Source organism: Ziziphus jujuba, chromosome 3 (assembly GCF_031755915.1).
Source record: "Ziziphus jujuba cultivar Dongzao chromosome 3, ASM3175591v1".
Classification (NCBI taxonomy): domain Eukaryota; kingdom Viridiplantae; phylum Streptophyta; class Magnoliopsida; order Rosales; family Rhamnaceae; genus Ziziphus; species Ziziphus jujuba.
In genome coordinates, this window is record NC_083381.1 from 26,617,679 (window position 1) to 26,645,055 (window position 27,377).

General features: G+C 35.5%; 5 protein-coding genes and 1 pseudogene across 8 annotated transcripts; 1 reads left to right on the forward strand and 5 right to left on the reverse strand.

Annotated features, from left to right (window-relative positions):
* Positions 1-632: 632 nt before the first annotated feature.
* LOC107423170 (uncharacterized) lies at positions 633-9,280 on the reverse strand. 2 transcript variants are annotated; one of them, XM_048477606.2, is made up of 3 exons: positions 8,021-9,277; positions 3,949-4,256; positions 633-1,323 (listed from the first exon to the last, which is right to left on the reverse strand). In XM_048477606.2, the coding sequence occupies exons 1-3, from the start codon at positions 9,064-9,066 to the stop codon at positions 959-961; spliced, it is 1,719 nt and encodes a 572-aa protein (XP_048333563.2). In that variant the 5' UTR covers positions 9,067-9,277; the 3' UTR covers positions 633-958. The 2 variants fall into 2 exon arrangements, with proteins under 2 accessions (XP_048333563.2, XP_048333564.2); XM_048477607.2 differs by having other exon boundaries at positions 1,159-2,969; positions 8,021-9,280.
* Positions 9,281-10,054: 774 nt separating this feature from the next.
* Positions 10,055-12,126, reverse strand: LOC107423162 (small ribosomal subunit protein uS13z/uS13y/uS13x). Its single transcript, XM_016032685.4, has 4 exons — positions 11,964-12,126; positions 11,668-11,828; positions 10,919-11,107; positions 10,055-10,399 (listed from the first exon to the last, which is right to left on the reverse strand). The coding sequence occupies exons 1-4, from the start codon at positions 11,964-11,966 to the stop codon at positions 10,294-10,296; spliced, it is 459 nt and encodes a 152-aa protein (XP_015888171.1). The 5' UTR covers positions 11,967-12,126; the 3' UTR covers positions 10,055-10,293.
* A 252-nt stretch (positions 12,127-12,378) lies between these two features.
* On the forward strand, positions 12,379-13,916 carry LOC107423181 (photosystem II D1 precursor processing protein PSB27-H2, chloroplastic). Its single transcript, XM_016032712.4, has 4 exons — positions 12,379-12,532; positions 12,818-12,998; positions 13,154-13,581; positions 13,681-13,916. Exons 2-4 carry the CDS (start codon positions 12,917-12,919, stop codon positions 13,816-13,818), a joined length of 648 nt encoding a protein of 215 aa, XP_015888198.2. The 5' UTR covers positions 12,379-12,532; positions 12,818-12,916; the 3' UTR covers positions 13,819-13,916.
* On the reverse strand, positions 13,788-17,067 carry LOC107423180 (imidazoleglycerol-phosphate dehydratase 1, chloroplastic). Its single transcript, XM_016032711.4, has 8 exons — positions 16,729-17,067; positions 16,484-16,608; positions 16,020-16,124; positions 15,839-15,931; positions 15,366-15,440; positions 15,081-15,143; positions 14,850-14,959; positions 13,788-14,048 (listed from the first exon to the last, which is right to left on the reverse strand). Exons 1-8 carry the CDS (start codon positions 16,967-16,969, stop codon positions 14,021-14,023), a joined length of 840 nt encoding a protein of 279 aa, XP_015888197.1. The 5' UTR covers positions 16,970-17,067; the 3' UTR covers positions 13,788-14,020.
* Positions 17,068-17,664: 597 nt separating this feature from the next.
* On the reverse strand, positions 17,665-24,177 carry LOC107423172 (increased DNA methylation 1). Of its 3 annotated transcripts, none has more exons than XM_016032698.4 (9): positions 23,952-24,177; positions 21,485-23,838; positions 21,005-21,137; positions 20,809-20,897; positions 20,016-20,254; positions 19,542-19,628; positions 18,842-18,941; positions 18,495-18,705; positions 17,665-18,384 (listed from the first exon to the last, which is right to left on the reverse strand). In XM_016032698.4, exons 2-9 carry the CDS (start codon positions 23,717-23,719, stop codon positions 17,708-17,710), a joined length of 3,771 nt encoding a protein of 1,256 aa, XP_015888184.3. In that variant the 5' UTR covers positions 23,720-23,838; positions 23,952-24,177; the 3' UTR covers positions 17,665-17,707. The 3 variants fall into 3 exon arrangements, with proteins under 3 accessions (XP_015888184.3, XP_024931340.3, XP_015888183.3); XM_025075572.3 differs by having other exon boundaries at positions 21,485-23,854; XM_016032697.4 differs by having other exon boundaries at positions 21,485-24,177.
* On the reverse strand, positions 23,777-26,896 carry LOC107423196 (small ribosomal subunit protein eS24z-like; annotated as a pseudogene).
* Positions 26,897-27,377: the final 481 nt, after the last annotated feature.

Below are 27,377 nucleotides of genomic sequence, written 5' to 3' on the forward strand. Positions count from 1 at the left end.
AGGAAATTTCTCATTAGTTTTGAATTGCTCACAGTTAAAAATTTAAAAACATATCTAAATTTTATATATCATTAGAATTTATTTTACCCTCAATATACTCATATAAATTTGAAAAACATTTTTAAATTTAAATTTTTAATTTTACAAACTAATAATAAAGGTCTTTTTAAAAAAAAAAATTCGTATATATTGAATCACTCTTTTAACATAATGTATATTAACCTTTGAATAGTTTAAAGAATTCTAATTTAAAAATGAATTTGAAATCTAAATGGATTTAAAAAAATCCGAGTGTATCAAAAAGTTCCTTCCTGTTTTCCATGGTAAACATGCTACGAGAATTCATATATATATATATATATATAGAAACAGGGCCTTTCCGTGATGCGAATATATTCAAAATCGATACTTTTTGAATGAAAAATCAATTTTATTATATACTATATACATTAAAATTGACATTTTCATTAAAAACAAAATGTCAGATTTTGAATACGATATACGGATCGTGCGCATCGCGCGCACACACACACATATATTTAGTAATATTATATATACTAAAATATTTACCAAATTTATTTATAATGAAATTGATTAATATATTCATATAATTTAAATATAAATGAATTAACTTTTAAATTAAAAAATAATTAAATATTATTACAACATAATTTAATATTATCACATTATCTGTCAAAAGTCTACAATTATTAATATATATCTAACATGATTATTGAGATACCAATTAAATAAAATTAAGATTCAATTCTAGGTGTTTTTTTTTTTTTTAAAATTGTAAAACAATTTAGTCTTTTCTCTAATAGAAAGCTTAAACAATAACTTGGGGGGGGGGGGGGGGGGGGGGAAATACTATCACGTAAATATAAAACAAGGAATTAAAAAAAAAAAAAGGGAAAAAGAAAAAATGAAAATTGGGGTAAACCATTGGTATGTTGCTTCAGAATAACTTGGATGATCTGTATTCCCTCTTGCTCTCAATGGCAACCTTCTTCCTCGTGTCGAAATCAATTTTATCCAGATCAAAGGCAGTCCCAAGATAGCCATAGAAGACCCTCTTCCTTTCCCGACTCTTCTCATCATACTTGACAAGATTTGGATTGTTCTCGTCATCTTTACTACCTATTGTCAATGGCTGTAAACGGGTCCATGCCTTGCGTCCACGGTTGTCCTTCTCAAAGAACTCTGCCAGGTGTATTGCATCCTTTAGGCCTGCCTGGTCCCCGGCAAACTTCATTAATGTCACACCCAAATGGCCCTCTCTACCATACAAGGACTTTGACTTCCCACCTGTAAATCCAAGATCTGAAAAACCAAAAATAAGAGACAGACTCATTAATTAAAGAGGACTTGTATTTTAGACTTCTGGGTGCAGAAAGAAGGCTAAAGGGTTATCTTTTGCGGCTCCACATGGCTTCCCTGTAGCTGCAGATTGAAGCTTCCACACGGATAAGTGGTTTCAGATCCTCTTTACTAGAAAATCCAAGCCACCCCAAGAATTTCTACCATTTAGGAAATGATGCATTGCCACTGGCTCAATACAATGTTCTTACATGGTGTGCAAGCAACAAAGTTTTGTATACTACCTTTATTTTTTACCAACCAACACCAAAACATTAGGACCAACTGAGATAACTAGATGGCAACATTCAAAACATACAAAGTACTAACACTAGGCAACAAGTACTACCTATTCTTGATTCTATTTAATTTGCTATTATAAAGTATTATCTTAGCCTTAGATCCCTTGAAGAAATAAATATTACAATTCACGTAAAATAAAAATAAATAAATATTAAAGGTTAACCTAGCTGAGACAAACCTGAATGGAGAACATTTTCATCTTAGCAATAAATATACCATGGAATCCCAAAATCAGGCAATATAGCAACCAGACAAGTAAGGTAGCGCAGAAAATTTCAAACTATAGTTGCAACTTAAAAGCAATATTCCCATCAAGAATAGAACACTACACAAACCAAAACCCCTTTAGGATCACTATGCTCTCAATATTCCTTATTTCAAGATGCTCAACGCTTAACAAAATCAATAAAAAGGATAGCATAGTAAAAAGATAGTACAGTACACTACCACATAGCTGAAGAGTGAACTACCACAAAGCGGTAACAGCATGATGAATCACTAGATTTGTAAAAGATTAAACTAGAAGGCCACAGCAAATAAGGCATATCAAAGGGTGAAAAGCCATAAAATAGAACTTTGAGCTTTCTATGGTAACGTCAACATGCAATACAATGAAACTTGTGTCAGCCAAGCTAAGATGAAAAATCGACATTCAGCTCAAGGCAATCAATCTACATGACAAAAGTAAGAGGTCACGGTTCTTGACACACAATGAGATTGAGGACTACAATAAACCGAACCATCATAAATTGGAAAATCTCAACAGTAGTCAAATTACAGAATGTCAATTCCAAACACCAGCAAAGCTCAAGTTAAAAAAAGAAGATATGAAAAAAAATATAACTGATAAAGAAAGCAGGTCCATAAGTGTTAAAGCCACTTAGCTACGAGAGATTATGTACCCTTTTATAAATATACACACATTTTTCTCAGGATGTTATCAGGAGCATTGTGTCCTGACACTCTTAACACAAGTCACATTGAACGCAATTAAACAATATTATTCCACCAGTGTTAGCTAAGTCTATTCCCCCCACCCCCCTTGAACTTCAAAAGGGAAGAAAGAAAATACACAGAATTTCTTTTCCCAATGCATTCCACAAATAAAAGTCTGCATGGTCAAGCTATGAAGAGTCAAGTTCAAGATAATCAAATATTTCAACCAAACCTCGCTACGGTTACGGATATGGCTGTTTCTTCATTTTCCTTTTCTGTTTTTGGAAGGGTAAGATTTAATCCAAGGACCTCTAGCATTAGAGGACAAGTGAATAAACAACTAGGCTGTCCCCATGGAAACTCCAAGATAGCTGTATTGTACGTTAGCAGTCAGAGGGGAGGAAACATGTCAGAAAAGCATCATAAAGGAGATAAAAACTTCCTCAGTGAAGTTGAACAAAATCAGAAAGATGTGTGCATGTGAGGGAGTGAGGTCGGGGCAGGCAATAACCCACCAAGCAAGGGATGAAAAAGAAATATAAAAGACTATTTTTGGCTATACAACATGATTTGAATTCTCCCTTTCCTTCAAAAGGAAAAACAGAACAAAATATAACCAAAAATTATATATAAAAAAAAAAAAAACAAAAAAAAAAAAACAAAACAAACCAAAAGGAAATCTACAACAAGGCTTTGATCCATACGACCTACACTCTACCAGCTTCCTACTCTTTCATCCAGCTGTACCAGAGCTATCTCCTCAACCTTTGATCTTTATCATAAAAATACCCTCTAAACATAGACCCAACTTCAAGTAATTAAAATCTTAGGGAACAATAAATCCCTTATTGTACCCTAAGTTAAATCAATTAATTATAAAAGGTTACTAGTATATTAGAATTACATTATAGGGCATAAACATGCACAAAGTGTGTCCCCTAAACTTACTGAAGCACTCCCTCCTTATCCATCAATTATCCCCTGATTCCTCTCACCAAGAGATTCTATAGAAATCTAGGCTTCATAAGAATGGGGATGGCGACAATGAGTGGCAGCTGTTAAGAGGTTTAAAGTAACTACTCGATCATAATATCTAATGGTAAGACAAAAGGTATTATACAGAATTAACAGGCCATATGCAAGAAGAGGGTAGCTCCAAGTGACGTGACAGAATGCACATAAGTAAAATCTAACATTAAATAGCATCATAGATTCTTATCACTTTTGGTTAGAACTGAATAAAGTACTAAGATACTTGCAACAAGTTGCTTGATCAGATGCAACTAATCTACAGAGTCATTTTGATATAACAGCATAAAGAATAATAAAGATTGAACGGATAGATTATACCTCTAATTATATTATCCATAGCTTTGTTTCCAAAGCCCTCCATGCGCCCATCTTTACCCTTTCCTGTGATTGTATTATGAATTATCACCATGGGTGGCCAAATAATCAGATCATCCTGGTTTTTTGCTGCTTCATCAGCAGAAAGAAACTGATATGCCTTTGAGTTATCAGGAGGCTTGGAGTAATTCCACCCCATTAAAGCACACAAAGCTTTATGCAACCCCAAGTGATCCACATGCAAGTCAGCATTATCTGAGTTGTAAGTGTGCATGATGAGACTATGCATATCTGGAAACTCTTTGGAAGACCTGAAATTTTGCATACGAAGGGAATTGAAGAACATATTTTAGGTTTACCTTAGATATCATCTTGAACCTATATGTTATAAAACACTCAGGAGAATGAAGGCGACACATTCACCAGAGTAAAGGTAAATTCCAGACATTGGTAAAAAGAAATTCAACATTTAGGATATCATCATACTAGAAAGCAAATTTAACATTATGAGTTGCAACAGTACAACAATGAAAGTACTGGCATTATATTATTTTTCATACACAAGGTTTCACAAAAAGGATTTTTTTTGCTTAGGGAAACATTTCACATGGATCTGCTAAAAAAGTTTCATAATATTGGTTGATAGAGAACCAAAATAGACTTAATAAATATTAACCAATCGGCAAGGGCCAAAAAACTTAAAGAGAAGACTTAAAAGTAAGAGGAAGGGGGGTGGGGTTGTCTAATAACAACTGTAAAATCACTATCATAAAGAGAGTTAATCTCATTCTGCTGCAGGTAAGATCACAAACAAAAGCATTCGGGCTCCATCCATCTTATAATCGAGGTGGATGCTTTACAACTCATAATCCAGACAAAAAGCAAGATGTAGAACCGTAAAGCCAAAATAATCTAAATAACTATGTCACCCACTGGATAATCAACCCCCAACAGCATCCACTTGATGCAGCTGAGTGTAAGGGAAAATACAGATTTTGACCCCTAAAATATGTACCTGATCATTTATCATAACGGGATATGGTCAGACATATTACCCTTCTCAGGATGTCTAGGTGCTCAGATGCCTAGAATAAATGCATAAAGCTCATATGTAACATGAAAGGGAAGTAAGTTGTCATATATTTCTAGCAAAACAAATTTAAAGGAATTTAAATTTATTCTAAGGAAGGACACATGTCCTAAGGAGAGCATTTTGTGCCATGCTTCATAGATTAAATGATGTGGTACAAAAGTTAAGTTGGAAGTAGAAGCAGTGGCATACAAACAGCTTCAGTTTCAAATCACCAAAGTCTGACAAACAAAAATTCCACTCTCCTGAGGGGAAAAAAAATGCCAGCGATAAAGACTGAGACCAAACAATAAATGTTACTACAAATTCAGTCATGAACAAAAAAGTGTACAAACTAATGCATCCACACACGAATAACTAATTTCATGACTCAAGCACTCTATCCATCCAATCTTTTAAAACACCAAATCGGTACATACCAAGCATCAAGAAATTTAAAAAACTACAGGTAAAGAAGCCTCTACAAATTATGGACAAAAAGAAAGGAAGTGACTTAGACAAATCTTTTTTGCCGATAACCTCCTGGGTGGCAAATAAAAGCCATACCAAATTAGGTGACAGTTGTAACATAATAAGAAAAATATATCCCAACCTCACAGTAAGTACAGCTCCATGAGCACAAGGACAAACAACCAAGTTATGCAATTACAATTGCAAACTGATGGTTCGGTGAATTCTCATCTAGCTAGCATTTACATCTAAAGCCATACCATTATAGGTAATTGCTTCTTCAATAGAAGAGGTCTATACTGGAGGCCAATCCATACCAAAAAATTGTTGTCTATATTGGAGGCCAATCCATACCAAAGCAACTGATGGATATGCCAAACCAATAAGAAAATGCATTTTTATTTTTTTTTAAATTTCCCCCCCCCCCCCCCCCCCCCCCCCCCCTCTTTTTGGACATTTAACAAGATGTTAAATGATAAGAACAAAATCAAGACCTATGATGTTCACACTTCATTAAACCTAAAGCTGCTGACATGACAGTACATCAGTATAAGATCCTTTCTATAGCCATGGCAGAAAATTATGGACATGGCAAAGATTTCTCAATTCCAAGAGCCCCAGAAAAAGGAAATTAAGTCAAACCTATAGGAGCAATTTCTTTCCTGTTTTCTACAAACGGTCAACAGACATATCCTAATTATTATGATTCTTTTTCTATTCAATGATTATTTAAAGATTAACTGAATTAAAATAAGATAAAGAACATTAACATCAATAAATTTCTATAAAATCCACATATTTCTCTAACTTATCCATGTATCAGTATCTAAGTCTGGATTCTTATTAGATAACGTATCTATATTTTAGAATCAGAAGAATCCAACTCCTAGATATGTACCCCTCCCTAAAACCAGCAACCAAGCGTAATAGTAATATACCTCACTAGCCCAGGCAATAATTCATAAGAAGGAAGGTAACCACTAGAAAAGGAATATTATAGTATACAAGTTTTAAGAATGATGAATATAAGAAAATTCAAGCAGTATACTGCCAATTTTTTACATACTTAGCACAAATTGAGGAAACTATGTTGCCAAATAGGAAAATAATTTTTCTATGTCCTGGAAAACAATAGAATCCTTGGAACCAAGAAAAGGCTATCATTTTCTTGATTTATAACTATTTGACATTGTAGGTATTTAATTCAGACAAATACAAAACACAATAAAAGCACTCCCAGCCAGTTCATTCTATACACATGATTAAATACTTCAAACAAAAGCCTAAGCATAAACAGTTCCACCAAGCACCAGTGTTCAAAGAAATCAGTTTAGTACAGCACAGTACACGATAGATTTATAACCACCTCTTTAGTTGCATGGTCAAACCACAGACAGATATTAATGAAAATAAAAGCTCTCCTAGAGAAGCAATATTAAAATTGGTAGATTGTTCAGAATCTTCCACACATTTTGACCAAACTCTCATTCAAGAGTCAAAGAATTGGCATATGCAGCGGGAAACATGAGTGAAACAAGACAAAAAGGGAAATAATAAATAGGGAAAGATCTCCCCAAAGATTAAATACTACAGAAATAACAAAAAAGGAAGCAAATACTTAATCAACAAGGATGAAGTTTATGAAATACAATGCTGATAAAACACACCTGCTTCTAAAATTTACAAATGCCAATCACATCATTGAAGCAATGCTCAATTTTAACCATTTAAGGCAAAGTATTGCCTCATCACACTGGAAATCCCAAAATTTCAACTTTAGCCAGCCACAACCTCTTTTGATCCAAAATAATAGGCCAGACAAGCTTGCCTGGAGGATCTGAACACAGTCACATTCTAATCTCTATCACCATGATTCAAATGGCTTATTAACAGATGCTAATACCCCAATACACTTTCCAAAAAGATCAAAACAGTAAGAACTCAAAACATAAAAAAGGCGTAATCAAATTTCCCAGGCCTACTACAAGTCTTATCATTAGTACCAACACAAGCTACTACCTTCCTTCACATTTCATCTAATTTAATGATATCAGTCACCAACACAAACTACTACCATCCTTGACATTTCATCTAATTTAATGATACCTCCAGAACACCATGTATATTACAAGTCCAACATAGCACTCATTATCCTACAGTGGATCCTTATTCTAATACATCAAAAAGCTCTCTCCAATCTTATCTTTATACTCCCAAATATATGTCCCGTATATACTAATCACCGAAAGATAAAGGCAAATGCTGATGCGTAAGACATGCCACACAGCAGTTGCCACTCTTTTAATGAGAATTGGGCAGTTAGCAAAATTTAAAGTTTCATCGTATCCTAAACTTTTGGAACTATAGTCCATTGCCCAAATAGTGATATACAACCACAAAGCAGAACTGCCCAAGTCTGCTATAAGGTTTCCAACCTTGCATAACACTACAAGATAAAAGAAGAGGGAAAAAAAAAAAAAAAAAGAACATTAATTTAAGGCTAACGACTTAGAAAGAGACCCAATTATATCAAACCTGCCACAAGCAATACATTGAAGACGGGAGAGCTTTCCCTCCTCCAAATAATTCTTCCTTTGATGTGGGTTTTCATTAATCAACTTGCAAAAGTTAAGGAATGCCTTCTTCAGCGCATTCTGATCTACTTCAAGATGCTTAAGACCCACATTACCACTACTACCACCACCACCACCACCACCACCGCTTTGCCTCAATCCAATATTTTCATAGCTATCACCAATCCTCATATACTTGGCAGCCCTCGATTCCTCACCACTTGCTCCCGACAAAAACTGGCCGCCGCGGCCGCCGGGACCCGCCACTGGAAACCCATTCTGATGGCCATACTGCATAAATTGCTGCCTTTGCTTCAAAAGTTCTTCCTTTTCATCTCTCCGGAGATCCTTCTCTTCCTCTTCTGTAAATTTCCTCTTCATGGAACCCTCCATGTGCCCACGCCCATCGAGCCCGAGGGAATTCCAGTAATCCTGGTGCGTGTTAAACCCTCCAGGACTCATAGGCCCTCCCGCCGGCGGCAACCGCCTATCGAACCCACCACCCAGTTCGTGGTGGCCAAGACCACCAGGTCCCACCGGCAAGAACCTCCCCGCCGGATCAAGAGGTCGAGGAGGCGGCGCCGGAGGAAGGTCTTGGTAATCAAGCGGGAGAGCGAAATAGGATCGAACACTGCCGTCGGCGAGGACAATTGTACGGCGCTCCAGCATGTGGAACCCATAAGCCGGTGGCGGCGGTGGGCCCATAGCTGCGGGGTCCATGAAAGGGAACACAGCTCCGGGAGAGGGGACAGGGCCGGCGGCACCGGGATGGTGAGGCGGATCGGTTAGGGGCTTCGAGTGGGCTGGGCTCGGGGTTGGTCCCGATTTCGGAGACGGATCGTTTTTGGATTTGGGTTGTTTGTGATCCCCGGCGGACGGGTTTTTGGTATTGGCGGCGACGGTTGTGGTGGATGATTCCCAACGAGACTTACGATGAGAGGCGGAGGCTGAAAATGATGAAGAAGCCTTGTGGGACGAGCCCTTGGGATGATTACTACCTCCGGCCATTCTCTGCTAGCGATGATAATGCTAGGGTTTCCGATTATCTGTAAGGAAGAAGGAACAGGAGACAGCTAGAGTGGGAAAACTGGAAGCTCCATGGGTTATGGGACGGAACCAAACTCAACGCAAGGTTTTAGAGAACTAGGAATACAGGCATGGAGCTCAACGGTAAGTCTATACCGCCTAAATATCACCTCAAGCATATTCTAGGAGATTTTTTAAAATATATATAGAGATATATATATATATATATACTCTTTCTTAAGTCATCCGCTAAAATATTTACCCAAAAAAAAAAAAGTCATCCGCTAAAAAGTTACTTTTCAAGTTGAAATAAAAAAATTATTTTCAAAAAAAAAAAAAGTTGAAATAAAAAAATTAGTTTCATTTTATAGCGCCGAAAAAGTAATTAATTGAATAATATATGGCTTCATAAACAACTTTTACCATTTTCCATTTTCCTCCATTTTTTGGGGCTAATAAAGCTACATGACGCTTCCATTTTCCTACATGTTTTCTCCTTGGTGGACAGCGCACCATAAAATAGAAGTTATACATAACATTTTAATAATCTAAATTTTATTCACGACTTTAGAAGTCAAATCTTCATTACATAACACCATCCATGCAATAACCATTTGCAAACAAAGATTAACCATATGATTCGTTTTTTTGAAAATAAATGGTGGATAAAATATTTTTTCAATCATCTGCAGCGTGAGTTAATCATTCCATAAAATTTTTCCATATTAGGCAAAAAAAAACATGACATAAATCCGTAATTTTAAGTTGAATATTAAATTTAGAAAGTTCATATAAAACCAAGACTTAATGAGTTATCTACTACATAAATAATAAGCAAAGAATATAGCTTACCTAAATAATTTTCGGAAATCAATTTAGAATTATTATAGGGAGGTTAAAGTTCAAACGCTTCTAAGAGGAAATTTAATATGCAACAGCAATAGCGCAAAACAGACTAGTCACCAAGAGATGAAACAATCACAAAAATTCAATAGTACATTGCCAGAGTAACTAACATTATAAACGATTCTTATAAAAAAGGCTACCATATAATTGATTACCGTCACCTCATACCAAATCTCCAAATAAAAGAAAAAAGGACAAATTAAAACACCAAAAAAAAGTACTTTGTAGGGGATGGTAAACTAGATTAACTAGAAGTGAAGACCAAAAATTTTCAGAATAACATCCCACGAAGAAACCGCAAACTCAACGCTTCTTTGAGACACCAACAGTCTTTCCCCTACGGCCAGTGGTCTTGGTGTGCTGTCCACGCACACGAAGACCCCAGTAGTGTCGCAGACCACGGTGGTTTCTGCAGATTCAGAAACAAAACATTTGTCAGCAATAAAATTTCAACAAGGACTCTACAGGACAGAACCAAGTAGATTTTATGTTTACGCAATGAAAGAATCAAATTTGTCCCACAAAGTATTTGTATATGTCCAAATGAAATAACTTTCCATATTTGATCACATTAGGACCTAATACACACCATTTGATCAATCAAGCTGGTGATATATACATGTACGTATAGATTATATACATATACATAGCATTTGTAACAGGAGAATTGTCCCACGTATAGTATTTGCGCATTTGAGCGTTCAAATGCAAGGGCTTGTCCACATTTTGCAGTACCAGAATCTAATAAAGATCATTTAACAAATAAACTAATGATACATAAACTAATGATACACATGTACATATAAGTATAACCATACAGTATACTGCATGTAATAAAATCCCAGTAACAATGAGACTACAATGAGACTAAGGACTTTTACAGTTAAGTAAGCATAAGTAAAGCAATCAACCATAGATAAAGGCACACCTGATCTTCTTCAATCGCTCAAGGTCATCCCTAAGCTTCATGTCCAATGCATTGGACACAACCTGGGAGTACTTCCCATCCTTGTAATCCTTCTTTCTGTTCAAGAACCAGTCAGGGATCTTGAATTGGCGAGGATTTGCAACAATCACCATCAAATTATCGAGCTCAGCAGCCGAGAGTTCACCAGCTCTGCAGCAACCCATTTACATCAGAATTTCCAGCCACGGAATACAAGCATGAAAGAATTCAGTTGTCCAAATTATAACAAGCATGCCCACTGATTCACAATAATCTAAAAGAAACCAAGAAAGAGAAAAGAGAACACCGCTTCCAGAATTTTAAAACCTAATAATAACATCTTGTCTATCAACAAACAAATCTACTTAAATTAGGCTCAAAAGAATTGAAATGAACAGCATACATTAGCACCAAAGCAAACAATTACGTTCGCAAAACCTTGACAAAAATTCAATTCTAGGAAATAATTGCTCAATATTGAAACTTTTTTTTCCCAGAAAGGAGAGTAATTTCACATGAAACATTTTTCTAAAAAAATAATAAAATAAAATTATGGGCATCAAAATCTGTTTTTTCATCATTATCAACGGGAATCAGAGAAAACATATCCCATAAAAAAAGTAAATGTCAAAAATATGAACATCCATCATGAAATCATGCCTAACAAAAAGCCCTAGAGTTGTTGCAGAAAGAATAGGAAAACCACGAGTAGAAGAATAAGAATTTTTAACCTCTTGTTCATGTCGATATCGGCCTTCTTGCAGACGATGTTGGCGAAACGGCGACCGATACCTTTAATGGAGGTAAGGGCGAACATGATCTTCTGCTTCCCATCGACGTTGGTGTTCAGCAAACGGAGAATGTGCTGGAAATCCTCGTTCGCTACAAGAGACTGCAAATCCCAACCAAAAACCCCAGAAAATGAAAAAACAAAAAAAAAAAAAAACAAAAAAAAGAATAACCAACTATTATAGACACAAGGGGAATTTCTCAACTAAAAGGAAAGGATCGGAGCGAGTTGACTCACCATGGTTAAGCGTTTTGTTCCGCTTTCTCTCTCTCTCTCTCTCTCTCTCCCTGTGTTGAGAGTGTGAATCAGGAGGTGAAGAAGCGGAGGAGTAACGAAAGCCTGCGAAGATAGTTTTTAAAGGGTAGGGTTACGGCAAAAACCCTAGATAGGAACTTATTCCGCTACAGCCTGTTCTAATCTTGTAACTATTGTATTTACCGTTGGATAAGGGTTAAATGGGATATCCTGGATCGTTGGATTATTGGACTTTTTTATATCTATAGTGGACCCCACGAAATATTGGCAGCAGCGAGCAGGCTAGTTTTAGAATTTCAACATTTTAAAGGGTCCTTCATTCAGAAATATGAAAACTTAAGAGATGAATTATGCAAAAAAACCAATTCCTTTCCTTAATTTACTATTATACCCTTCATCATTACGTGGAGTCCTCCCCTGTGTCCCTTTGCATAAATAAAATCTAGAGCTCTAAATAACGACCAGACAAGAAGCATTTTCAAAGCAAAACCTGAAAAAAAAAAAAAAAAAAAGGCGTGGCAAAGCCGGTAAAGAAGTGTTCAACAACCCAGGTGAGAATTTGGCTTTCTTTTCCATTAACGCTCTGAATTTTTTCTTCAATAGTTCACTTTTCCCAGTTCTGAAACTCGCCCTGGAATGTGATTTACTTGGCAGAATTATAGTATTAATGTCAGAAATTTTTATACTGGTTCGCCTTTCGTTTTGGTTAAACATAATTGGTTGTCTCTTTCTTTTATCGACAAAGTACTTTGCAACATGGTTCAAACCAAGCAATTTGCATTTTCCATATGTGTAAAAGAAGAATTAATGTTTGAAAAAATTATTGTCGCATGAAGGTGAATTGCTGAGCATTTGTCACATGGTTCAAGAAATTGGAGCTGTTCACAAGAACATATAAAATTTCTACTTGGATTGAAATTGATGAACAAAGATATATGGCTGCTCTTAATTCAATAAAGATACATCCCCCTATAATTTCAAGAAGAATGGAGAATACTTCGAGACCTTTCAATGGGTGTAAGTAACAAAATTTTACAGCCGTTTTTCATATTATGGGTAGTTGCAAGTGTATTAGCTAGTCTTTTTATGTTTACATGATTGTCTCCTGCTGCAGATGTCCCTTATTAGACATCTTGTTTTCGTTCTTGACAGTTCTTTTGCAAACTTAACAGATAATAAAATAGAAGCAAAATGTCGTGTTGTGCCTACGTCTCAAGAAGCTCCTTCTACTCGCCGGCATGTCCTAGTGTGTGGTGCTGCTTCCTTTTTAACTATTTTGACGCTGAACTATGGCCTAATGCCATCGATGGTTAGGGCTGAAGATGAGTCGAATGGCAAAGAGGGAGAAGAAGATGATGATGGTGCAGGAGTTATAGGGGCAATTAAATCATTGTTTGATCCAAATGAAAAGGCAAAATCTGGGAAAGTATTGCCAAAGGCTTACTTGCAATCTGCAAGAGAGGTCGTGAAGACTCTCCGTGAGTCATTGAATGAAGACCCCAAGGACAATGCTAAGTTTAGAAGGACTGCGGATGCAGCAAAGGAGTCGATTCGTGAGTACCTGGTTAACTGGAGGGGGAAACACACTGTTGTTCAAGAGGTATTCTTGTTGAACTTTGTCCAAGTTTGGAGCACCTAATGGTCCCAGACACTTGCTTGTTGATTACTGACATAATTGTTGTTTGTGGCTTATTTGCAGGAATCTTATGTTGTGCTAGAGAAAGCAATCAGATCATTAGCCAGCTTTTATTCAAAGGCAGGGCCATCTGCGGCACTGCCAGAAGAAATCAAGTCTGAAATATTGAATGATTTGAACAAAGCTGAAGAGTCTTTGTAAAACATTAATTTTTCAGTTGCAGTAACATTTTTACAGTACAAATTTAATCAGAGCGTAATTTAATGGGAAATTCCAAACAGCTTCATTTTTTAGGCATCTATTCATTTCTTAATCAAACATTGAGCTCATTTCCCATTTATATTCCTCCAATGGAACCCTTCTGCTCTCTAACATGTGCTTTTTGCATGATGATTGTGAAGTTTCACGAACGTGATAGAACACCTTTGGAACTGCAAAGAGAAAATGGAGCACAGCTCAAGTATTTATGCCATAGAAGATGTAAAATATCTTTTAAATGGTTAATTAACCAAACTGCAGGAAGAGTTATGATATAGATAACCCTTAAGCACATGAGAAAGAAATTCTTTCTAATCTCAAAGTTACATGATCCTTACACAACACTGGCACTAATTAAAAACTATCCTATTTTCAAATAATCGCCGCAAGAATTCTTTATGGAGGACAGCATATATATTTTCTTGCAACTCTTAAATCAATAAGTAATAAACTTTACCACTGAAAAATAAATGATCAAAGACACCAAATAAACCATCTAAAATATCTGAAAAATAAATGATCAAAGACACCAAATAAACCATCTAAAATATCCATGCAGAACAAGGAATATATGAGTGTTGTGGAAATTTATTTGGCGAACCAAGCTACTAAATTTTCAGAAAGTAAAACATCCAGCATGACCAAGTAAGCCGGCGGAACTATTTTGATAGTAAACTGAAAAAGTAAAGTAACTTGTGTACGTCAAAGAAAGTCCTGGTGTTTTTTTTTTTTTTTTTTTTTTTTGGTTACCAAAAACCAAAGGCATCATTTTGAGTTCTGGCTTGTTATTAGGATCCACTGCAATTTTTAATACCTCACTATCTAGATCGTTCCTCTATTCTAAAAACCTTCCTTATAAAACTGAAAAAATATAACAAAGAAAGGAAGGTGGAAGTAGGACAGCACTATTATTGCATGTCTTAATATTCAATTCCATTTGTTATAACTTTGGTATGATAAGATTGGTTACAAACCTTGGCACAGTTCCAAGGCGACGTGGATCGTATTCCGTTGCTTGTCTTAGAGCTCTTGCAAATGCTTTATATGTTGCCTCGATAATATGGTGAGAATTTCTTCCAGCAAGCTGAGCTCAATCAAAACAAAATTGTTTAGTCCAAATAAATCAATATGACATTAATTTTAATCTATAGATTAGGAAATTTTTTATGATGTACACCATTTTAAAAATTTCCAGGTGTTATTACCTGCCGAATATGCAGTGTCATACCAGAAGTGTTCACCAAAGACTGGAAAAAATGCTCCACCAACTAAAGAAATAATAATTCAACAAGTGAACATTTAACACTCATTATTAATAAGAAAGAAATTAGAAGAGTAAAATATAGGAGCCCACTATAAGGTGTACTTATATTCACTTGGGCACACAAAGTTGGTACATTTGGGATTTAGGAAGTTGAGCAATGCATTGGGAATGAGAAAATGGGGGTTAAGGAATTTCAATGGAAAAGAAAACAAAATAAGTAACTCACTTGTGTATCATATGTTCCAACTCTTTCAGTGGGGATCTGCAGATCATAACTCAAATGTGGTCGGCCAGATAAATCCTGAACAACAACCTCTATCAAGATTGTATTTTAAAATGGATAATTTCCAGAACAACTAAAACAAGATAAAAGGGTGAAAAGTACATACCATTCATTACAATAACTTACAATCTCAACAATTGTTCAGTCATACTTTTGACTTTTAGTCTTTCTATATCCTTGCTTATACTTCAAGTTGAAAGCTAACTTATTGTTCACCCAAGGGCTCTAAAGCCAAAGAAGTTAAAATGTGGCAAAACTTGACTTTAAAGAAAGTTTGAGTCACAACATATCATAGATTTAACTGATAGTCTCTCATTTGTTTCTTAATATCTTATATCATTTCAAATGTTAATAATACTGGCTTAGTTTCATCATTTTAAAGTCATCCTAATATTCATAAAATGAATAGTAAATACCAGTGAAACGTGTATCAATGCTTCATCAAGAGGGGCAGAGAAGTCGCCGAATCGGCTAATCCCTTTCCTATCACCAAGTGCCTTTAGCAAAGCCTACAGAGAAAGCAAAACTAATTTAGCTCAACTCTCTCATGAGAATTGAACATATGGATTCATTCAAAGTCAAGCCCTTTTTCGGTACCGTTCCGATGGCAAGAGCAATATCTTCATTTGTATGATGGTCATCAATGTGGATGTCACCCGTTGCCCTTACATGCACATCGAACAGCCCATGCGAAGCAAGTTGCTAAAATAAACAAGCACACTGTGGTGTCAACTCACCAAATATTTGCACAAAAAGAAGTGGAAATATATTCAACCACATGCAAGTATATCACTTTTAATTGCAAAAGAAACAGAAAGCTAATCACTTTCATGGATTTCAATCCAAGCTGAGCTAAAAAGTGAACAGCAAGAGGTTAGGGGAAAAAAAAAAAAAAAAAAAAAAAGAGAGGTCTTTCTTATTCATTTCGTAAATATCAGCCTATGGAAACGGAAAACAGCAAAATCAATGGCTATGACTAAAAATTTAAATTGAGGTGACCAATTAAAAAATATAAGCAAAACAAAAGCCAAGGAAAATAAAAAAGAAAGAAAATTTCTTACATCCAACATGTGATCGAGAAAGGGAATGCCAGTAGAACTATCAGCAATACCAGTGCCATCCAAGTTTATTTTTACAGAAACATTAGTCTCCTTTGTCACCCGTTTCACTTCCCCAGTTCGAGCCCCTGATAATTACACAATAGGACTGTCCCACTTCAAATTCAAAATCAAAATAAAATTTTAACCCCAAAAAAAAAAAAAAGTTAGCTTTTATAAAGAACCGAGTTCATAATTGGATATTAGACCTGACCCAGCTGGCGAAGCGGGTGAAGAAGTAGAACCATTATCATCGCCTAGAGAGGCACGAGGGATTGCTCCGATACCCTCCATGTGAGCAAGCTTGAAACTTTTTGCAGCCAAGTTGGAGGATCCGAAAGAAACGGGTAGGAGCTTTGTATGAGGAACAGAAACTACTCTTGGCTTGGATTGCAGAGATAGAGATGGAGATGAATAGCTTCGAACACAAGGAGGTGCCGTCAATTCCATCCGTGCGAAACTGAGGCCGCTCAGACGAGGTGGAACCGAAACAAAAGAAGTCACTCAACGAAGTCGTCCACCAATACGACTCGTTTTGGTTTGAGGAAAAGCAAAATGTCAATTTTTATTTTTATTTTTATGTTTTTTCTACCTTTTTGGCATAAGATTAAAAAAACATATAGGAAAAGAACATAGAGAGAATTTTGTGCCCCAAAAAAAAAAAAAAAAAAAAAAAAAGTAAACTAATAAATAATTCATCCTTGAATAAATAGTTTCTACTAGGAACCTTTTTTTTTCTTTTTTTTTTTGTGCAAAAAATTGTGAAGATGATTTAAAATGTCTTGAAAAATTAATATCTAGTATACTTTATTATGATAAACCTATATTTAGATAGATTAATTTCCTATTAAACAAAGAACTTCTAACTTCGTAGTTCTTTCTCGTCAATTTATTTATTCCCATATTTGCTATTTTCTTTATATCAAACTTCTACCCTTCAACAATTTAAACACTCATTTTTTATTAAAATATAAATTTCACAGGAAAAAAATGATTATCAGAATCCCTTCATTTTAGAAAAAAAAAAATGATTAATCCACATACTTTGAATTGAAAGTATTAAAACAATGAAGGATCTTCCTCAAACCAAACATCCCCCAATATATTCAAAGCCAAAAAGGGCAAAAAAATTAAATAAAAATAGATTGTAAACAAAAATTGATTAATATTATTTATATTATAAATATACTATTTAATTAAATGATCCTCGTCACTTATTTCTCGAGTAAGACCACAAATAATGTTGGGCTGGTCCTGTGGTTTGTCATCCATCTCGAGGGTATCATGATTTGTACTAGACGAAGATAGACTAGTCCTCTCACAAGGAGTTCCACTTCCATTACATTCGGCCTCAGAATGAGAGTCGGACCCAGTAATCCCTCCGACATTATCCGTATTTTTAAGTTTAGGAGAAGCATCAAAAGAACCATTTGTCAAAACTGTGTCGTTTAAGGAGACATCATGACACTGGGATCCAGACCCTGACCCTGACCCAGATCCAGAATCCGTTGAAGCAGCAGATCCACTGTAAGTTGTTTCATTGACATTATCCAAATCAGCAGCTTCATCATCACAGTTATCAGCTGTCTTGTTTACATTATCCAAATCAGCAGCTTCATCATCAAGGTTATCGGCCATCTCATTGACATTATCCAAATCAGTAGCTTCATCATCACAATTATTGGATGTATCAGCAGCTTCATCATCACAGTTCTTGGCTGTCTCATTGACATTATCCAAATCAGCATCAGCTTCATCAGAGCCATTAGAACCATTCCCAGTTGAGGTTCCCACATCTGATTTTATTGCCACCTCATCAGCCTCCTCAATGCCTTGCTTGCCTTTGCATTCCATTTGCTTTGCATCTGTTAATAAGGGAAAAAAGTTCAGGCAAAAGAAATGCAGAAGCTAAGAGAGAATAAGCAATAAAGACACAAAATGAAGGGAAAAACTCAAAAACAGCATAAGTTTGAACCTGTGCTGGTTTTTATGTTCGCCTCATTTTCTTGCACCATTAGCAGCTTCTGTAGCATGTCAATACCAGGGAACACCAACATGTTCATTGACCTCATTTCTCGCTTGAGTGTTTCCTCAACGGATGTAAAACCAAAAACAACCGTCCATGTATGCATCAGTTCAGATATTGCAGGAATAATCAATTTCTCGACCTTGAGGGAACAGAGAACCTCCAAAACATAAAGAAAAAACAACAATCAATGGCATACGAGAGAATAAACTCAACTTGGGCACAGAGAACAAAACCCCAAATCTGAAAATTTACATTTTTAATAAATCACCGAGGAAGATATTTCCATAACTTACTGACTCAATGGCAGATAAAAGCCGACGGCACATCCCTTGACGCCGGTATATATGGCGAGTTCCAATAAATGGCATTTCTGCTAACTTCGTCCCATGGAACCTAAACAGACGAAGATAACATAAAACTAAATTTCAATATCCACATACATAATTGAGGATCTAAAGAAACAAATCGATGAAAGCCACAATATAGCACATCCTAATTAGAGATGAAATGAACAACGGAGATGAAACCAACAGAATGAATCTGCTCAAAAGCACCATTTGAGATGCAGCACCAGCAGTTCAAAAAGTAGTATTAGGAACTAAGACATTCATATTTATTAAGTAAACATCAATCCCAAAGGTTTAAGCCGATAGGATCTGGAACCATGTACATCAAACCAACACATCTAACATTTCACTCACATGTGGAGTCCAAAAAACAGACACAAAGTATGTGTGCAAAACAATTAATTACCAGGATATCAACACAAAATCAGATGGATTAATTGAGTTCAAATATCATGTTAAGTAACTACTAAACCCAAAGCTTAATCTTCTAGCAAGTGCATCTTACAATGCATAGCAAACCAACATGCAACACACACTAAAATGATAATCAAATGCATGCAAAAAGCTAACCAGCAGTAAAAAGATTAATGAAGAAAAATGTAATAATTGTAGCCAATCAGAGGGCATCAAATTTGCCAAAAATTACCTGATAGATGCTGCAGAAATTATTTCATCACCTCTCTCCAAAATAACAGTGTAGAATCCACCATAGTTCAGTCTATTAAAGTTTGATCTATGAGAAGAGATAAAAAGGAGAAAATTAGCTTCTGAGAAACAGAATATATCATACAGATAGTGGTATTGCAAATCAAGTTTATAGATGAAAGTAGGTACATCTAAGTGGGAAAGGAGAAACACTGCTTAGCTTTGCAAAGTACATACTATAAAATGCACCAGTTTTTTCCAAGTAGCTCTATTGAAATAATAACATAATACATTTTGCAATAGCTAAAAGCACAAGCATAATAAAACCTGAGAACCATTAGTTTATCTGGTTTCTCCCTTTTAATTAACAAGCAGTAGAATAACAAAGGCATTATCAAGAAGATACAAAACCATAGTTTGTCAGCTTTCAGACAAAACAAAAATGTTTTAGTCAAGTATTTGACATTATCATTACCTGCAGTTGTAAAGAACATTATGAATTAAATTGATCCCACTCCTCCTATCAACAATTGGCAAAAAGCATTCATCCATAACCGACAATGCAACAGCTAGCTTTGAATTGCATTCCACCCTATAAGGAACTCCTCGATGACATGCATCTAATTCTTCATCTGTTCTATGAATAAGAGACCATGAAAATCCGGCTTCTAGATCATGTTTGACCCCTAGACACTTCTGCAAATGCTCAAAGAGCTATCCAAGAAACAGGATTAATTTTAAAATATACCAAAAAGAACACAAAAAAGTGACAAATTTGGCAGAACACAATATTTGATATTTCTATCCAACTAAAGATGGCCATCAACAGGAAAGGATGCAGAACAGAGAAGTCAACAAGAAAAGGAGATATCAAAGCTGAAGAAAAAAGGATATATAGCCTTGAGAAAATGAAGAACATGATCAAGAAGAAAGAAAAGTTGATGTTAAAAGATTTGCTCAGCAGACAAAAGTAAAATAGTTTCAATACATAGGAGTATGTTCGAAGTTAAAAGAAAAAATTAATAAAAAAATATCAAGTGAATCCAGTGACAATAGACATATTTAATTGTTGGCATTAACTAAATTACACTTGGGGGATGAGATGAAGTACAACTATCGAGCACCGAACTATAAGCCCAGCACAGAACACTATACTAATGGTCCCCTCATCCTATGCTACTCAAAGAATCTCAATTGACCAGAGAATGATTAAGTACTAAAAAACATGGCGAAGACAAAAAGTGCTGGGAACCTGATTCAAGTGATACCTCTTTGCATTTTTTCCCACAGAAAGAAGAGGCTAAACTAGAGGAATCAACAAGATTGACATCCAAATCTTGAACGCATAATACATGATCTACAAAAGCCAAAATTGAAATTTCAGTTGAGGCATTAAATAGAAAGGACAAAAAGCAAAATAAACAGACAAATTATTGACAAAGCCAGGTAAGTAAAAGAAGATACATTTTTTCTCACAGAGACTGCAATCAAGTAGAGCAGAAACAGTTGTGTCATCCCCTTCAGAAACATTCTCACTAGCCATCCCACAAAATCTGCACGTACAATTCGGACAATGCCAATCACCCGGAGGAAGCATCTGCAGCAAGAAGAACACGGAGAACAAAATTTAATATATCATATTCTTGCAAGTTTCATCAAGCTTAATATCTAAAGGAATCTCTCCAACAAATACATTCAGCAGCATTTAACAGACCATTCAACAAACCTTAACATGATACAAACATCTTCAGTCCAAACAAAAACACATTGTCAAGAGCCTCTTCTTTAAAAATGAACCTCAATTTAATCAACTCTCAACTAGGAAAAGCTAAAATGACCAACAAAGCATAAACAGAAAAAGAATACTGCATATATGTAGAAATAGCATCAGATAGAGAATCACATAGCATACTAAATTTTGCAATGAATCAAGACACAAAATACCTGTATTCCCAAGCAGCTTTGATGAAATGTTGAAGGACAGCCATCACAACAGATTAAATCCCCACCGTCTCCACAGATGCCACAAGTATCATCGTTTGGATCATCACCATCAATGTCCACAGAATGAAAACCAATGTTTTCAGAATCCTTTTGTCTATTCCATGCATCTATCTGGCACTGCAGAAGGGAAATCCCAGATTCCAAATATATATTTTGATATGGCTGGCGCAATTTGCTTCCCGCATGAATCTCAAATTTTGATATTGTGAGAATTTTACTGCAACAGCCACAATGAATTCCATCCCTTGTAATCCAGCCCTCCAGCATTACACGTGTCCTCCGCCGATTCATATACTGCACCTTTTGGCTTAATTGCACAGCTCCCGAGTCAATCAGCCAGGAAAGCAGTGTTCGCTTTCCGGTATAAGGAACAAAGCCATCAATTTCCGAATTTGACCCCTTGTTACGAACCAACAATGTACATCTTCCATGTTTTCTACTTTTTCTTCCATGTAGCAGATGAGAATTGGAACCAGAGGCCGATTTCTCAACAGTATCTCGCAAATGATGGGTAGAATTCTGACCATTCGAGTTCACACTAGCAAAGCCATTTTCATTCATTTTACTCTTAAATGACTTACCACCCTGCTTTATGAAGGAGCTTAGTTTCTCTTCATGACTAGCACTGTCCATACTATCAGTGTCATGCTTAGTACTTGTGGATCTTCTGATACCAACATGTTTTACATTCTCATTCTCATTTGCATCTCTCTGCTTTTTTTTCATTTCCTTCTCAATTTTCTTTCTAGTTTTCCTGGTTAATTGACTGAGTACATCATCAGCTATGGGTGTAAATGATGAAACATCCGTGCTAGGCTTGGCCTCAACGTCCTCCTCATTTAATTGCTTTTGAAGTGCATCATAGGCCTTGATGATGGACCAGTAAGCAGTTCCTGAAGGGTTGATATACACCGCATCTAGGTAGTCTCTGTTCCTTCTAGGCCTGTAATCTATATTCCAGCCTGCGTTCAGGAGCATTCCCCTAATCCGCTCACGGAGTTTTTGCTTCTCTGTGCCACTACCACGCTTAACTTTTCCTTCCTTGGTTCTATTTGGTTGCAGCTTTTCACATGAAGGACTATCATCACCTTCACAACTTACCCGCTTTGCAGATTTACAAACCTCCACAGTATCTGATCCTGGATTCAAAGATGTGTCACTATCCTCTGAATCCCAATTGGAGGCCTTGCTCTTTTTATTAGTGGGCAATGGTTTTCGTGAATGCATATGGATCTTCTCTGCCCTAGCAATTGAACCTGCCTTCTCAGAAAGCTTTGCCTCTGAGTAAAAAGGAGGGATCACAACATTCTTCTTGGCAATATCTTCTGTTCTTGAAGCCTTTCTGTTTTCCTCAGCTTTGTGGAAAGGATAATTTTCTAGGGATCCACCCACACTCTTTTTCTTCTTGACCATCACCTTCAAAACACCATTTTTTCCTTGAAGTCTAATGGATTCATCTGAATGACCCATGAACTTGTCTCTGAGTAAGGACTGCTGGGGCCCATTATCCCTACTGATCTCAAATCTTCTCTTATCAATATGATCTCCTCGGTTCAAGCCACTTTTTCTGTCAAAATATAAATTCTTTCTATTGTCAATGACATGTCTGCTTGATCCGGTCTCAAATTGCCTCTCGATGCTACTTCGTGCTACATGCATTGATCCTAACAACCTTCTTCCCCCATAATCAATGCCACTATCATCAAAGCGTTTCCTATGCATCATCATCTCCCCATCATAACCATCATACTCATTGAATTCAAACACATCCAACTTACTTCTCTTTCTTTCACCGTCATCCAACCCATTCTTAACAACGATACCATCCTCATTATGCCAAATGCGCTCATATTTTTTCCTCTTTCTACTAATTTCGTTATCCTCTATGGTAGTACCCTTTTCAAAAGAAGTTAAGTCATTACATACCCGAATAGTTTCAGGACCGACCCTTCTACGGGGAGGTATCAATAGCTCATCACTGGACCCTGAATCGCTCATAACCAAGCGCTGTCTTTTCTTCTCCTTTTTTGATTCGTAAACCTTCCCAGAACTCGAAGAACCAAGTCCTCCACCAACCAAGACATCTCCTTTCCTTCTCACAATTAAGCAACCCGAAGAATTTCTATTCTTCACCACGACCCCAGAAGAAGAACCAGATCTCACACCCTCTTCCATAACCTCCCCACTAAATTTCAAAAGCACCCTTCAAGTTCATCCCAGAATTTGATAAATTTAAACAAGAAAATTCCCACCCAGAAAAACCCTAAATTTCCTTTTACCAAAACCAACCAGATCTGCAGCAAAAAGATCCTAAAAGCTTAAAATAGATTTAAAAGTTCACATAAATCCAAAGAGGCGGACCCCCTAAGGCAACACACGGCTCAGGAAGATTTTCAAGAAATCTTACCTCGCCAGGAAGCTCTGCAATTTCCGTCACCGGCAATTCACCATTACAGAAGCTCTCCGATCCTGAAAGCAATTTTCCGGCTTAGGAATATTAATTCACACCGATGGGCTCCACAGAGACACAGAGAGAAAGAGAGAGAGAGAGAGAGAGAGAGAATGAAGAAAATAGGGAGAGAGATTTGTGGGTTTGGGTTGTAAAATTTTTCTGAAATGGCACTTTGTAAATACCAAACCACAAAAACCATTATGCCTTTTATAATTTCTATTTTTCCTTTTTTGTTTTTTCTTTTTCATTTTTTTTTTTTTTTTCCCTTGCCTTGTGGGATTTTCCCTCCAAATCTCGTACCAGGAGCCTCAACAGTTAGGCCCAAACGACCCAGATTGATCCACGTAATCTGGGTCCCATGTCTGGTAAAATTAATGCTGACGTGGCAAGGGTAGAGTGGAATGATAAAGTTTGGTGGCTGTTTTTACAGTTTGAGGTCGTACGGGTAAGGGGGTTTCAGGATTAAAGATTCTCGTAGGCCAAAGAGTAACGAGGAATGTAGATCCCACGCGTCAAAGAGAACGCGTGTGATGAAGATGGAGTAGACATTGGTATCTTGGCATGGATTTGGGTGAATAAAATAAATAAATAAATATAATAAAAAAGGAGAAAGATGGGCTTGTTCCCCGCGATGAGTTCAGTTTTGGCAGTGCTCTGGGCCTATAGGATCTTTAGCCTATTTAGCTGTTTTGGCAATAACTAGGTTGGTTTTTATCCAGGTATTTTTTATTTTGCCTATTACCAAAAGTTGGAATAGTAAAAAAAAAAAAAAAAAAAAAAGGGTACTCTATAGTTTTGCCCTTTAATGTTAATTTTTTGTTTTGTAACGTTCATAAATATGTTATGTGCATATAAGACATTTAAGTTTTATGGTTCTTTTTTTTTTTTTTTAAATAGAATTAAGATTTGTAGTTGAATGAGCTTGACTATTCTCATTTTATTATTATTTTAAACCACACAAAAAATAATAATAATAATAACATGCTGTCTAGAATGTACTTTGCTTGAAGAATTTTTGTTACTTTTAAGGTTTGTAAGAAAATAGTTTGATGTGTCGTGGGAAGTAATTAACCTTATTTCGCGTTATATCTTTTTTTTTTTTTTTTTTTTGGTTTTTTCCGTGGATCTTTTTTATTAGGACTTATTTTGAGAAAGTCATGGACCACCTGGCATAGCAATGATTTGGTTTATCATCAGCTCAGAAGAGTTGGAAATTCATTCAATAATATGGTCCTTGCTTAAATATAGAATAGCAATTATAATTTTATTTCAAAAATATTAGAGTTATAGAATTAATCTTTTACTCTGATTATTCTTTTTTTTTTCAATTTAAATTCTATTTATATATTTGATTAACCAATTTTGATACACAAATTTAATATATTATTAAAATTTTCGTATATTTTTCTCTGCATTCCACCATTTGAAAGAAAAAAAAAGTTTTACAGTCAATTTATACAACCTTAAGCATCTTATACTAGTAAAATTAACCAATCTTCCAGCTCTATTAGACTGGCTGTTATTTCATATATAAGCATTATCTAATTGTCCATGCCTCATAAAAAGGTTAAAAAAAACAGTCAAACACAAATTATTCCTCAAAATTTAAAATCTCAGCTTCAATAGCTACAAAAATTTACCAAGGACCCCAAAAAAAAAAAAAAAAAAAAGTTGCTGAAGGAACAAGCTGAGATTGGTTCTACATTCTTGAATAATCTCACTTCCTCTTGCCTTGGCAGATTCACTTGCCCTAGTCTGTCCAAATGTAATAGGAACACGAATTAGAAGAATATTAGGAATAAGAGAAAGAGGGACCCCCCCCAAAAAAAAAAAAAAAAAAAAGAAGCTAGCTGAAGGATTTTTCATTAGATTACCTTCTTTACACCTCGAACCTTCTTGGCCCTGTTTTTCCTTTCTTTTAATTGCTTCCTTGATTTGTCCATCTTGGTAGCTAATGCATTCTGCCATGGCAATGTTGCAAAAGCAGGAAAAATATTCACTCAAAAATAGTAATGTGTTTCCGCTATTAGAAAAGTAAACTTCTTTTTCTAATATCAAAAGTAAAGCAACTATAGCTAGTTAAAAATAATATTAAACATGATTTTCTTTAGATAATTTTCTTGAGTTTGAATCCCTCATCTCTGGTATTTTATTAAAAAAAAAAAAGAAGAAAAAAAAGAAAAAGAAAAAAGGTCATCTATGATAGCTGCTTACCAAATTCAAAGAATTTCGAAACTTTTTTCGTTTTTTAGGTTACCAATAAAAGTAGCAAGGTAGATGAAGCTATGTTACCCTGATAATTCTACGTTTGGGCTTAAATCTCTTTGCACTCTCCACAGAGTCATAAACAAGCCCAAACCCAGATGACTTTCCACCACCAAAATGAGTCCGGAATTTGAACACAAATATTGAATTTGGGTATTTTACTTCATGCGTCCTCACCAATTTCTCATTTCGACCAGCCTGCATTAAAAATAAATAAATAAAAAAGAAAACCAAACACATAGAATCAATAAAATAAACAATACAATACGACATAAAAAAAAAAAAAAAAAAAAAACGAACAAGAAAAATACAAAACTCATACCTTGGAAATATTGGGCCTCCCAGGATGCAAAACATCAATCACCTATTCCAAACCCCAATCAAAAAGTAAATATGCTTAATGATTTATAAATAATGAAAAACCTAAGCCCAATTAACTGTTTCAAGCTCAGTAGATAACATTAAGTTTGCTTGTTATTTTAATATTGGTTGATTTTCTCGGCAACCAACAAGCATTGAAAGGTGGCACATAGATGGGAAAGTACAGAATAGAACTCACAAATTGCTTCCTGGATAAAAAGTCTATTTGTCATAAATTTTCTTGTTCTAATCGTCACGGCCTTGCTATCCGCCATTATTATTATTATTATTTTTTTTTTTGGTAGATAATAACCAAACCACCTTCAAAATATAAATTACAATGCATATACATGTTATAACGATTAAAAAAAACCGTATTTGGACGTAGAAATCCACGGCCACATCGGGATTGGAGTGAAAAATGTAGGCCGTTTGAGAGAATTAAGAGTGTTTGACTTCTAGTGAAGTTGCATGTGATTACGGCATTTGTAATTTGTTTCTCAGTTAGTTTTTGATTATTTATCATCAACATCTTATCATACATGACTTATTTATTTATTTACATCCTATTATGTATTGATTTTTGTTTTTTTTTTACATCCCTCCCAATTTTATTTTCACATAAGTTAATTATAATTTTACTAATTTTACATAATTTTTAAAATTTAATATTATTTTTCTTTTTTCTTTTTATTTATTTACATTCAAAAAATTCATAGGATATTGTTTAAATATAATAACGAATCCAGACTAGAG